At 56.5% G+C, this 11007-nt stretch overlaps 1 protein-coding gene across 27 annotated transcripts in view; it reads left to right on the forward strand.

Moving 5' to 3' along the window:
- Window positions 1–7088, forward strand: part of LOC130517966 (zinc fingers and homeoboxes protein 2-like) — a 28280-nt gene extending 21192 nt beyond the window's left edge. For 6 of the 27 annotated variants that reach the window (XM_057020210.1, XM_057020216.1, XM_057020214.1 and 3 more), the window contains 3 exons: window positions 621–3566; window positions 3653–3824; window positions 4574–7088. In XM_057020210.1, the coding sequence (XP_056876190.1) occupies window positions 919–3566; window positions 3653–3821 (2817 nt within the window). In that variant the 5' untranslated portion in view covers window positions 621–918 and the 3' untranslated portion in view covers window positions 3822–3824; window positions 4574–7088. The remainder of the gene's footprint in view (window positions 1–620; window positions 3567–3652; window positions 3825–4573) is intronic. The other 21 variants (XR_008947878.1, XR_008947882.1, XR_008947869.1 and 18 more) reach the window with 21 other exon arrangements.
- The last annotated feature ends 3919 nt before the right edge of the window (window positions 7089–11007 follow it).

Below are 11007 nucleotides of genomic sequence, written 5' to 3' on the forward strand. Positions count from 1 at the left end.
TTCATGCAAGAGGCTGCTCGTCAGTAGTTGGTGGTCGTCGGTAGTGGTGGTCGTCGGTAGTTGGTGGTCAGTAGGTGTGGGTGGTCAGTAGGTGTGGGTGGTCAGTAGGTGTGGGTGGTCAGTAGGTGTGGGTGGTCAGTAGGTGTGGGTGGTCAGTAGGTGTGGGTGGTAGTTGTTGTTGGTTAGACAGGTCCTCTCAGGTCCAACATGGACGTTGCCGTGTCCCTGATCCTGTCCTGAGGAGCTGGACTCTGCTTCCTCCGTCATTCATCAGCCTTCAGAAACGAACCTATTTTTATCTCGCAACACTTGAACCAGCTCAGTTCCGCCGCCGTTCCGCCATGTTTGTGGCGTCGGGACGGATTTTAAAGCGAGATCTAACCGATATTGATGATTTTGTTCCGCAGTTGTTTCAAGTTTTCGAGTGTATTTGTGTTTAATGGAAGTGAATCACAAAAGTGACCCCGGCAGGAACAAAACCTTCCCGTTTCTGTCTGAAATCATCATCAAAGATGTTTTCACCAAAAATACTCCCTGAACATCCTTTATTGAGTTCCTCCCTTTGTTTTTCCCATCCCAGTTTTCCTTGTTCTTCACACCAAACTGCCTTTTTTTCCCAGTGCGCCTGCGATGACCCCCCATCGCGCCCCGGTGGGTAGCTGACAGTGAGCGGGACCAGCCCCTGCTCCGCCCCATCAGCCCGCCTCCGCCCCCCAACGTGCACGCTGGAGACTCCACCCCCAACCAACCAGTACCCACAGCCATCAGGTCCGACTCACCCCAGCAAGGTCCAGCCCAGGACGCACACCGACGCCCTTTTCCAGCACCAGCAACAGCAGCAGCATCCAAAAACCAAACTTCAAGGTAACCAGCAGCACCAGAACCGCCTTCTCCACCAGCAGCACCAGAAGACCCGTCATGTCCAGCCGAAGGAAGTCCTCCGTCCCCTGCATGGTCCGAGTCAACGCCGACCCGCTCCGAGACCAGGAAGGGATGGAGGTGGAACTCTTGGAGGACAGCGACGAATCTGCCGAGAGCAGTGACGCTTCACAGCGGATGAACCCAGAGGATCCGGGCCAGCAGAACCAAGTAGGAGATGCCGATCCCGAGTCCCTGGAAGTCCTGGATCAGAGAGACGAGCAGGAGCCGCCCCCCGTCCGTGAAGACGTGGACGCTGAAGCGGAACACGGCGAAGGTTCCGTGTCCGGCTCGGCGTTCCAGACGAAGCGGACCAGAAGCTTTACGTGCAAATATTGCCCGTTTTCCAGCCCGAACCTGAGTCGCTTCAAAGAGCACGTGGACTCGGAGCACCCCAACGTGATCCTCAACCCGCGGTACCTCTGCACCGTCTGCAACTTCAGCACCAACAAGTTCGACTCCCTCACGGAGCACAACCTGGTCCGGCACCCGGGAGAGACCAACTTCAAGTTCAAGAGGCTAAAGACGAAGCACCAGACCGTCTTGGAGCAGACGGTCGAGGGCCCGGACGGGTCCGTCAAGGACGAGGAGTCGACGGAACGCCTCGGGGCTGGTTCCGTGTTCCCTGCCACCGTGAAGACCCCTGAGAGTCTTCAGGCCCTCTACAAACAGCAGGAAGTGTCCCAGTTGGACCACCTGGTCCAGAAAGACCAGATCACAGCGGTGACCATCAACGGAACCGTCATCATCCCTGAACCCGCCTTCCTCCGGGGGCTTTCCCACGTGGCCCCGCTGCTCCAGCGCCCGCCCAACTTCCAGTCGGTACCAAAGGTCGCGGTTCCGCTCAACACCACCAAGTACAACCCGTCTCTGGACCACAACGCCACGCTCATCACGTCCTTCAACAGGTTCCCCTACCCGACCCACGCGGAGCTGTCCTGGCTGACCGCCGCCTCCAAGCACCCGGAGGAGCAGATCAGGATCTGGTTCACGACCCAGCGGCTGAAACAGGGGATCACCTGGTCCCCGGAGGAGGTGGAGGAGGCCCGGAAGAAGATGTTCAACGGCTCCGTCCCTCCCGCTCACCACGCCTTCGCCGTCCTGCCCGCCGCCCACGAATCCTCCCAGCAGCCCCTTGGCCCGACAGTCAGGCAGCCAACGGCCACGCCCACCCCGTTGGTCGCCGGCGGCGCCAGCTCCGCCCACAAACGAGCGCACCTGACCACCATCTTCGGCCCCGAGCCCAAGCGGCCCGTCATGGCGGTCGCGCCTCACTCTGCTGACGACAAGATCCTCATGGCTCCTCCCCCTCCGCCTCCCCCCCCTCAGAAAGAGCGTCTGCCCATGGCGCTGCCGCCGGTTCCCATGGAGACGAAGAGGCCGCCCGCCGCCGTGCCTTTGACCCCCTCGCCTTCATCGCCGTCTAAAGGGAAACTCCCCTCCGTGTTGGGGAACGCCAAAACCAAGCCGGTGGTGTCGCTGCCCTCCATGGTGTTCCCGGAGTCCCTGACCACGCCCATGATAGCCCCGCCCCCTTTCGCGGTGCCCCCGTTCAAGAACTCCATACTTATTCCTCTTTCTTCCGCCATCGCTTCCAAAGAGCTGCACCCGAACAAGCACGGCGCCGCGGACCTGAAGCTGCCCACCTCCCCCCCCCAGGCCAGGAGACCCCCCATCATTCACTCCATCCGCGCTCCGCTCAAAGCCGCCTCCCAGATTCCCTGTTTCCCTCCGGACGCCGCATTAAACGAGCTCCAGGGAATCGATCCGAAGGCGAGTTATTCCCGGAGGGAGGCGCCGGCGGAGGCCAACGGGGCCTCCGACTGTAAGTGGCCTGGGGATCTCTCTTCTCCGGCTCCTAACAACGGAATCACGGAATGTGGCGTTCCCAAAGCGGACCTCCAGCAGAAGTCCTCGGTGCTGACCCAGTTCCCGTTACTGGAGAGGATGAAAGGAAAGACGGCCGAGCAGCTGAAGGTCCTGGAGGAGTACTTCCTGAGGAACAGCTTCCCGTCTCAGGGCGACGTGGACCACCTGGCGGGCTCCGCCCAACTGTCTCCGCAGGAGATCGGCAGCTGGTTCGTGGAGCGCCGCGCGTTACGGGACAACCTGGAGCAGGCCCTGCTCAGCTCCATGGGGGCCAAGAGGGCGGCGCCTGGCGGCCTCAAGATGAAGCAGCAGCTGAACGGGACACACAAGCCCGGCGCCGGCACGGGCGGCCTCCCGGGCGCCGCGGCGCCACCCCCCCCCGCCCTCGGTGCTCCTGGACCCGGCAGCCCTTCCGTCACCAACCCAAATTCCTGCTCAGTGCCTCCAGACTGCCAGTCTCTGACGCTCCTCAGGGACAGTTTAGCTCAGAATCCGTGGCCTTCCCCTGAGGAGCTCGGCCGGCTGGAATGTCGGACCGCCCCCCCCCGCTCTGACCTCCCCTGCTGGTTCCCCGACGGCCGCCTGTACAGCGGCAGCACCGACCCGGCCGACCATTTCCACAAGAACCGAGCGAATGGAGGTCAGGGGCCGCTTCTGAGGTCGTCGGAAAGTCCCCCCTCCCTGGTGAGGCGGGGTCAGGAAGGAGGCGTGGCCAACGGCAGCGGCAGGAAGATGTTGGAGGCGGAGTTTGGATGGCTAATGGAGCAGCGGGCTAACAGGTGAGCTGGGAGGGGTTTGGGACAAAGATCAGGTGCTCATTCAGCAAGAACTCAAATACCCATGATCCTCTGGGTGTTCCTGGTAGCGTGCAGCAGAGCGGCACCACGGAGCTGAAGAACGGGGGGGTCCTGGAAGGGTCGCAGGAGCTGTTTGGGAGCTGGCTGCTGGACGGACGCCTGCACGGCCGCCGGGAGCTGCTGCTGGACAGAGACAGGAAGTTGGCCGACGACGCGTCCGGGAGGCTGATGGGCTGAACGGTGAGTGGAGGGAAGCTAGCGGAGGGAAGCTAGCGGAGGGAAGCTAGTGGAGGGAAGCTAGCGGAGGGAGGCTAGCGGAGGGAGGCTAGCGGAGGGAGGCTAGCAGTCAAACAAACGGCAGCTGTCACATCAGGTGTGTGTGTGTGTGTGTGTGTGTTACACTCAAACACCAGTTTTAGCCAAATTTAGGAGGAACCTTATTATCTTAAAATAGCCCCCCCCCCCGATGGTAAGTTAGCTGCGGTAGATAAAAGGTTCCGCCTGGGGCCACGTGTGATGCGTCTGTTCTGACAGAAGATTGAGCGTTCCCATCAAACCCGACCGGGGCGGCGGCGGGAGGCGGAGACTCGTCACGTTTGTCGCCGCCGTCGGACGTCTTCAAAATCAGCGCTTGACAAGCGAAACCGATAATCAATATTCATGATGCCGCCGACCCACTTTAACGCCGCCTTTGTCTTCTGATCCTCCCGTTTTCTGACACGTTCAGTCAAAACATCCAAATCCAGAAGATCTGATCCGCTGCCTCCAACATGGTGATCACCGGATCACCTGCGTGGTGCCGGTGATCCGGTGATCACGCCGAGTCCTCAGCCAGCCCGGTTTGGCTCCCAGCAGGTGATGTCACCCCTGATCCCCCCAGACACACACCCTCACATGTCTTAGCAGGATTAGGGGAGCGAGGACTGCCTGGTGCGACTGGTTAGGTGCCGCAGCTGCTGTTGTTCATGGTTCCGTCTGTTGTGTTGCAGGGGAAGGACGACGACGCCGCCGCCGCCGCCGCCGGAAACAGAAAAGGAAACAAAACCAACCTGAGATTTTCAATCATCGACTTTTGAACAATCAGTTCCAGTCCTCTTTGATTCCTGCCTCTCGGATCAGGCACAACGTTGTGATCGGCGTCTCGCCGGGACGCGGCGGCGCCACGTGGTGAAAAAGAAATCCGACCTCGACCGGACGCCAAAGTCACATGACTCTTTACGTTCCCGGTTTTCTCCTCCGTGTTCGGGCTCCGAACGACGACACCAACGAGTTCTGGATCCATCCCGGTCCTGGACCAGCTGGTCAGACTGGGCCGAGGGTCGATCCAGACGACCTGACGGAGGAGAAAACTGGATCAAATTGACAAAATCAAACGCATCTGTTGAGGCTAGCATGATGCTAGCGTAGCATGCGTCTGTTGAGGCTAGCATGATGCTAGCATAGCATGCGTCTGTTGAGGCTAGCATGATGCTAGCGTAGCATAAAATTACTCCCCAAATTCACGACGACGGCAACCTTTCGCGTCCGTTTGTCTCCTTCGAAGGAACTCGGTGTCCAGGGGCGGAGCCAATGTTGTGTGTGACCTGTGTTGCCATGGAGATGGCAAAACCAGAGCACTGAACGCGTGTGTGCGTGCGCAGCGAGCAAACGCAGGAAAGAAGAAGAAAAAAACAAACAAAAAAAAACGGCGAGTGCCAAAGCCGGAACCAGTCGCACACGTTCACGTTGCTTCCATTTAACACACGTTTGTACACAAACACAACGCAAAAATCTGTTTGTTACCTTTTATAATTCGGAATCAATTTATCCCCCCACCCCCCCAAACACCACCGCCATTTAAAAGAGCGTGTCTGTGTGTGTCTGTGTGTGTCTGTGTGTGTCTGTGTGTGTGTGAACCAGAGTGGAACCACTACAAAAAAAACGATGGACACTTGGCGATACTTCAGTCACTTTTTCATCTCGGCACTGGACTTCCGCCACTTCCCTGCTGAGACGTGTGTGTGTGTGTGTGTGTGTGTGTGTGTGAGGGGGACTGTGCTTCACATCAGATCAGACTTAAACACTAAAAAAGCACCTTTTGGACCTTTTTTTTACGGTGCTGAGGTGAAGTCAAGCGCTATCATGGTGTTCTGGTTGTTGTTGTTGTTGTTGTTGTCGTCGTCGTCATCGCTCCGTCTGGAACCTTTTTGAAGAAAAAAAAAAAAAAGAAAAAAAAAAGAGAAGAAACTTGAGCCAATCTGCACGTCGGGTTCCAACAAACAGGCGGTAAGACTGGCTGCCTGCTTCGCACCTGTAAGGACGCGCCAGCGCCATCCCATAATCCCAAACCCGGCTTGTTTATGTGTTGCTTCTGCCGCCGTGGTGTCCCGGCTGGGCCTCACTCAGATGTTCCACTGCAGTAGAAGAAGAAGAAGAAGAATGTGGCGCCAAGAACGCTCGAATGTACTTTTTATCGTAAAGTGGAGCCGGCGCGGCTTCGACTGTCTGAATGTTCCTGAGGAGCCGTCCAGCACCGGGGGGGGGGGGAGGAGGGAGGCACGGGGGGGGGGGGGGGGCACGGGGGGGGGGGCGGGCGGGAGGGTCAGAACATCTGGAGAATCTGAGCTCCTTCAGAACTGCCAGAATTCAAATGGTTCACATTAGCAAACACCAGAATACACACTTGACCTGTCAGTCACAGGTTAGCTGGTAGGTAGTTAGCTGGCTGTTAGCTGGTAGTTGGTTAGCTGGTAGTTAGCTGGCTGTTAGCTGGTAGTTAGTTAGCTGGCTGTTAGCTGGTAGTTGGTTAGCTGGCTGTTAGCTGGTAGTTAGTTAGCATTAATGGGTTTCAGTTCTCTTCCAGCTTGTGCTGACGGCTCCTCTGATCCATCTTGTTCTCACTCGGTTCCTCACTCAGACGACGGATCAGCCGATCTGGTCCGAGTCCGTCTGGGTCAGTTCTGTCCTGGTCCTGGTCCTGGTCCACCCTGTGAAATGGATTCTGGGTGTTTTTCTCTGTGGAAGATGATGATTAAAGCCATTAATGAACTCACTGTCCTGACCTCCAAACAAGGCTGGTGCTGGTTCTGGTTCTGGTTCTGGTTCCTGGCAGTGAAGGTCAGGTCGGCCCTGGATCCTTACCGACCTTCTGCTTCTTCTACTGTTGCTACCGTCAAACAGCCTTCTGGGCAGCAGGTCTGTGCTGCAGGTCTGTGCTGCTCCAGCCCGGAGCTGCAGGTCTGTGCTGCAGGTCTGTGCTGCTCCAGCCTGGAGCTGCAGGTCTGTGCTGCTCCAGCCCGGAGCTGCAGGTCTGTGCTGCAGGTCTGTGCTGCTCCAGCCCGGAGCTGCAGGTCTGTGCTGCTCCAGCCCGGAGCTGCAGGTCTGTGCTGCAGGTCTTCTCATCTTGTCGGTGCTGCTCTCCAACACCAGATGTGAACCGTCTGTACTTCTGCTGCCCGGGTCAACAACACAACCTGTTGCTGTCTGCTGTATTTCAATAAAGCCGCCTGTCAAAGGTCAAAGGTCGTCTGTGCTTCCCTGAGTCTGTCTGTTGCTCCTCGGCCGACCAGCTTCCTGTTCCCGTGAGCGATGTGGGTGCAGCTAAATGGACCCGGGTCGACCCGCAGGTCCGTTCTGGGTCCTCTGGTTCTGGATCTGGATCAGAACGGATCCTTTATCCGTCCATGAGCAGGTCAAAGGTCAGCCGGGGCCACATGGAGCCCCTGGGCTTCAGTCATTTGTCTGTTACCACGGTAACATGAAAGCGTTCACCTGCATGACTTCAAACCTGCTGCCCCTCACACACACACACACACACACACAGAAACACACACTCACACACACACAGAAACACACACACAGATACACACACAGAACCACACACACACAGATACACACACACACACAGAAACACACACTCACACACAAATACACACACAGAAACACACACTCACACATCTTTATTTTGTTCATTTTCACACTGCATCTCTTTCGCACACAGTTTTACACATTTCTCATTGTCACATTATTTTCCCTCTAACACACACACACACACTCTCACACACACACACTCTCACACACACACACACTCTCACACACACAGATGTGTGTCTCTCCTCTAAACATCCTCGTCTTCATCAACCCCCTCGAGCCCACCAGCATCTGCTGTGTGTGTGTGTGAGAGTGCGTGTGTGTGTGTGTGAGTGTGTGGCGTCCTTTCCCTGAGAACCCTGGTCCCCTTGAGAACCCTGGTCCCCCTGAGAACCCTGGTCCCCCAGAGAACCCTGGTCCCCCTGAGAACCCTGGTCCCCCTGAGAACCCTGGTCCCCTTGAGAACCCTGGTCCCCCTGAGAACCCTGGTCCTCAGGAGAACCCTGGTCCCCCTGAGAACCCTGGTCCCCCAGAGAACCCTGGTCCGACTGCAGTGGTGCTGACTGACGGTGCTGCTCATCAGAACATCTTGGGTCGCCTCCTCACAGACGTTCCTCCAGAACCGTCCACACGTTGCTCCGTCTCCTGATCGTCTCGCGTGTCTCCAGGCTGTGGATCTTCTGATCTCTGAACAAGCAGCCTGGAGCAGCACCCGTCCTCAAACAGTCCTCGGATCACATGAGAACGCGGTTCCTCCTCCTGCCCCCCCACCGGAGCTCCGCAGTGTCCCAGTAGAACCGGTCCAGTTACAGCTAGCATTAAGCTAAGAGAGTACCTGTTGTCATAGAAACGATACAGAATGCAGCTCAGGGTGCTTTTGGTCCTGCTGTGGTCCTGCTGTGGTCCTGCTGTGGTTCTGTTGTGGTTCTGAGGACATGAGCCGCTCCTCTGACCCACGAGGCCTCTGGGAAATACGAGTCATGTGACGACGGCGATGTCGTGCAACGTGCACAGACACGAGCGCAGCCGCGTGCACGTGCCCTGAGGCTCTTTGTTAGCTCATCGGCTCCAAACCCACAGAGGCCTCCGGCTCCTCTGGAACCGAGCGCAGAACAAAGAGCCGCTGATGTTCCGCAGATGTGATCTCGGATCAGAACCAAAGAGCCGGAACTTCCCTCACGAATGTTGGAGGACGGCGAGGGGGCGTCGCCCAAAACCACAAGCGGGCAACATCAAAGCAGCTCTGCCGCAGCGGCGGCTCAAGCTAATGCTGCCACTTTAACGCTAACGTCAACGGTTAGCGTCCTTTGATCTACATTCGACAGCTGACAAAAACAGCAACATCAAAGCGACGTATGAAAGGTGTCTTCAAGCGTGAACATGTGACAGACTCGCTAACCTGCCGAATGCTTCATTCTGAGACTCTTTAGTCAGACACGAGATAACGGACGCTTCAGTGACAATATGCACGCTAATTAGCATTGGTGCTAACGTATCGTTAAAAGGGCTTTCGTGTCACAAGTTTTGCAGCTCAGGTTTTCTTAGAAACCCCTTTGATCTAGCGAAGGAGCAGGAAAAGCTGCTTGTTTGGTTAGCTTCCCTCTCACGTGCGCGGCTGCGCTCACGGTCGGAGAAACAAACTCAGAAGCTGCAGTTTACAAGTATGAAGTGATGACGACCGAAGATTTACAGGAATAACTCAGGCGTGTTCAAAGCTAGGCTAGGCTAGGCTAAACCCGAGAGACTAGACCCGAGGGAACATTAGCGTAGCTAACTGCAGATTGCGTGTAGCTTTAGCGTGTGACAAAAACACTTCATATGTGCGAAAAACGCAAGTTCGGTACAGAAACCAGTGGATTTGTTTAGCCTGGTGCGCTAACTCGCTAGTTCCTGTTTCCTGTTTCTTTTCCGAGGACAGTTTTTTGATGAAATTCTTGATTTTGGTGTCGGCAGGCGAAGAACGAACTTTATTTCCGGCATTTCGGACGGTTTTCTCAGTTTCCGATGACTAACTGGTTACTGGGCTTTACTAGGACGAAGAGGCGGTTGCTAACATGCAGTTAGCGGCGACGGATAGCCAAACCAGTGTTTGTGTTTCTACAGCCAACAAGCGACATCACTTCGAGGACGTGGCTAACGTGTTGGCTAACGTGTTGGCTAACGCGTTGGCTAACGAGTTGGCTAACGTTCTGCTCCCAGTAAAAGGAGCCAGGCTGGTTCCGGCTGACAGAACAGGAAATGATGAGTGATGAAACGGTACAAGCGTCACCGACAAGCGCTCGTAACCTTCGTCAAATCGACGACAAACCGTGACAGCGAGCGAGCGACGGGGTGTCAGAGCCGGAGACCCGTCGGCGCCGCCGTCGTTTACGCCGCCGCCGCCGCGCTTTCATCGCCGTTTCCAGGAATAGACGGACACGATTTTCCCTCCCGAGACAAATGTGAAGTGATTTGAAAGAGCGCCGGGAAGCGAGCGGCGACCTCCTCCTGCAGCTCCCTGAGCTCCTCCTCAGGTGAGCGAGCAGCCGGGGACACGCTTTCATCTCCTCTGACAGCACCTTAAAGGGGCGCCGCGGCGGGGGGAGGGGCCTAACATCTGCCGACGCCGGCGTCTGAAGATGATCCGTCTGACAGAAGCTGTCACAAACAGCAGGAACCTGGTGGATCTGCAGGTTGATCTCCTCCAGCGTCTCCACGTCCGGCCGCTCCTGCTGCTTCTGCTGATCAAAGGAAGCCGCGCCGCCGTTCCTTTGATGTCACTTCAGCAGCGACTTCATTTGCTCTTTGATTCACATCAAAGATGTTTGTGTCGTTGCAGATGACGCCGCTAACACGCTAACACGCAGTCCGCCAACATCCACCACTCGGTGACCTTTGACCCCCAGCAGCTCTTTGATGTGACAAATCTTCAGTCCTTCAGTTGTAACCACGGTGATGGAGCATCCCAGAGGATCTGGTGTGAGGATCTAATGTGAGGTTCGGTGTGAGGATCTGTTGTGAGGTTCTAGTGTGAGGTTCCGGTGTGAGGATCTAATGTGAGGATCCGGTGTGAGGATCTGTGTGAGAATCTAGTGTGAGGTTCTAGTGTGAGGATCTGGTGTGTGAGGATCTAGTGTGAGGTTCCGGTGTGAGGATCTAGTGTGAGGTTCCGGTGTGAGGATCTGGTGTGAGGATCTAGTGTGAGGTTCCGGTGTGAGGTTTGGTGTGAGGATCTAGTGTGAGGTTCCGGTGTGAGGATCTGGTGTGAGGTTCCGGTGTGAGGATCTGGTGTGAGGTTCTAGTGTGAGGTTCTGGTGTGAGGATCTGGTGTGAAGATCTGTTGTGAGGGTCTGGTGTGAGGATCTGGTGTGAGGTTCCGGTGTGAGGATCTAATGTGAGGATCTGGTGTGAGGTTCCGGTGTGAGGATCTGGTGTGAGGTTCTAGTGTGAGGTTCCGGTGTGAGGGTCTGGTGTGAGGGTCTGGTGTGAGGATCTAGTGTGAGGTTCCGGTGTGAGGATCTAGTGTGAGGATCTGTTGTGAGGGTCTGGTGTGAGGATCTTGTGTGAGGTTCCAGTGTGAGGATCTTGTGTGAGG

The sequence above is a fragment of the Takifugu flavidus genome, chromosome 21, assembly GCF_003711565.1.
Source record: "Takifugu flavidus isolate HTHZ2018 chromosome 21, ASM371156v2, whole genome shotgun sequence".
Lineage (NCBI taxonomy): Eukaryota > Metazoa > Chordata > Actinopteri > Tetraodontiformes > Tetraodontidae > Takifugu > Takifugu flavidus.